This window comes from Penaeus monodon, chromosome 32 (assembly GCF_015228065.2).
Source record: "Penaeus monodon isolate SGIC_2016 chromosome 32, NSTDA_Pmon_1, whole genome shotgun sequence".
Taxonomy (NCBI): Eukaryota; Metazoa; Arthropoda; class Malacostraca; order Decapoda; family Penaeidae; genus Penaeus; species Penaeus monodon.
Genome location: NC_051417.1, coordinates 21,055,411 through 21,056,076, shown reverse-complemented (window position 1 = coordinate 21,056,076; position 666 = coordinate 21,055,411). Strand labels below are relative to the sequence as shown.

The 666-nt window shown below is 62.2% G+C and overlaps 1 protein-coding gene across 1 annotated transcript in view; it reads left to right on the top strand.

Annotated features, from left to right (window-relative positions):
* The window catches only part of LOC119593603, a gene marked incomplete at its 5' end in the record, with an annotated part of 118,927 nt that overhangs the window by 92,464 nt on the left and 25,797 nt on the right, over positions 1–666 (top strand). The window contains 1 exon segment of the mRNA XM_037942559.1: positions 156–626. Coding sequence (XP_037798487.1) covers positions 156–626 — 471 coding nt within the window.

Genomic DNA, 666 nt, shown 5'->3' with positions numbered 1-666 from the left:
AACTGCGAGGGCCAGGGTGCCACTGAGCGAGCGAGCGAGTGCCGGCCGGTGCGGTGCCAGCCACTCCGCGGAGCGTCACTTTTTAGTCTAGCTTATGCACTCTTTCCGTTTTTATCTTTTATTTGCCTATCTTTTTTTTCTCTGGTTCCTTGCAGATACGTTTCCTGTCTCCTCTGCACATCCTTCCCCAGGCCAGGGCGGTGCGGGGTTGTGGGGAATAGTTCTCCCCCCACCCCCCACTCCGCGCCAACACTACCCCTACCCCCCACACAAACGGCCTCGCCCCCCACACACCCGCCCCCGCCCCCGCCCACACTTCCCCTGGCCACCCACTCTCCTGCCCCCGCATGTCACCTTCATAACGGCAGAGCCCCTGCCCGCCTATTCGGCCCAAACGCACAATGTTCTCACCGTAGACCGGCACACAACACGGACTCCCGGTAACTCTCATGGGTCATTTGCAGTCAGCGCTATTCCCCGCGATAACTCGTCCCTCGACGCCATGGACACTCAGATCCAAACCCCTCTCGTGGAAGGCGACGAGGGAGGCCACCGCCAGAACGAGACGCGAGTCGACGGCTTGCTGGGCAGTGAGCGCCCTCGCTACCCCGACGACCCTGATGCAAGTACGTACCTGCCTCGACCCCCCAGCTGGGCCTGTCACTC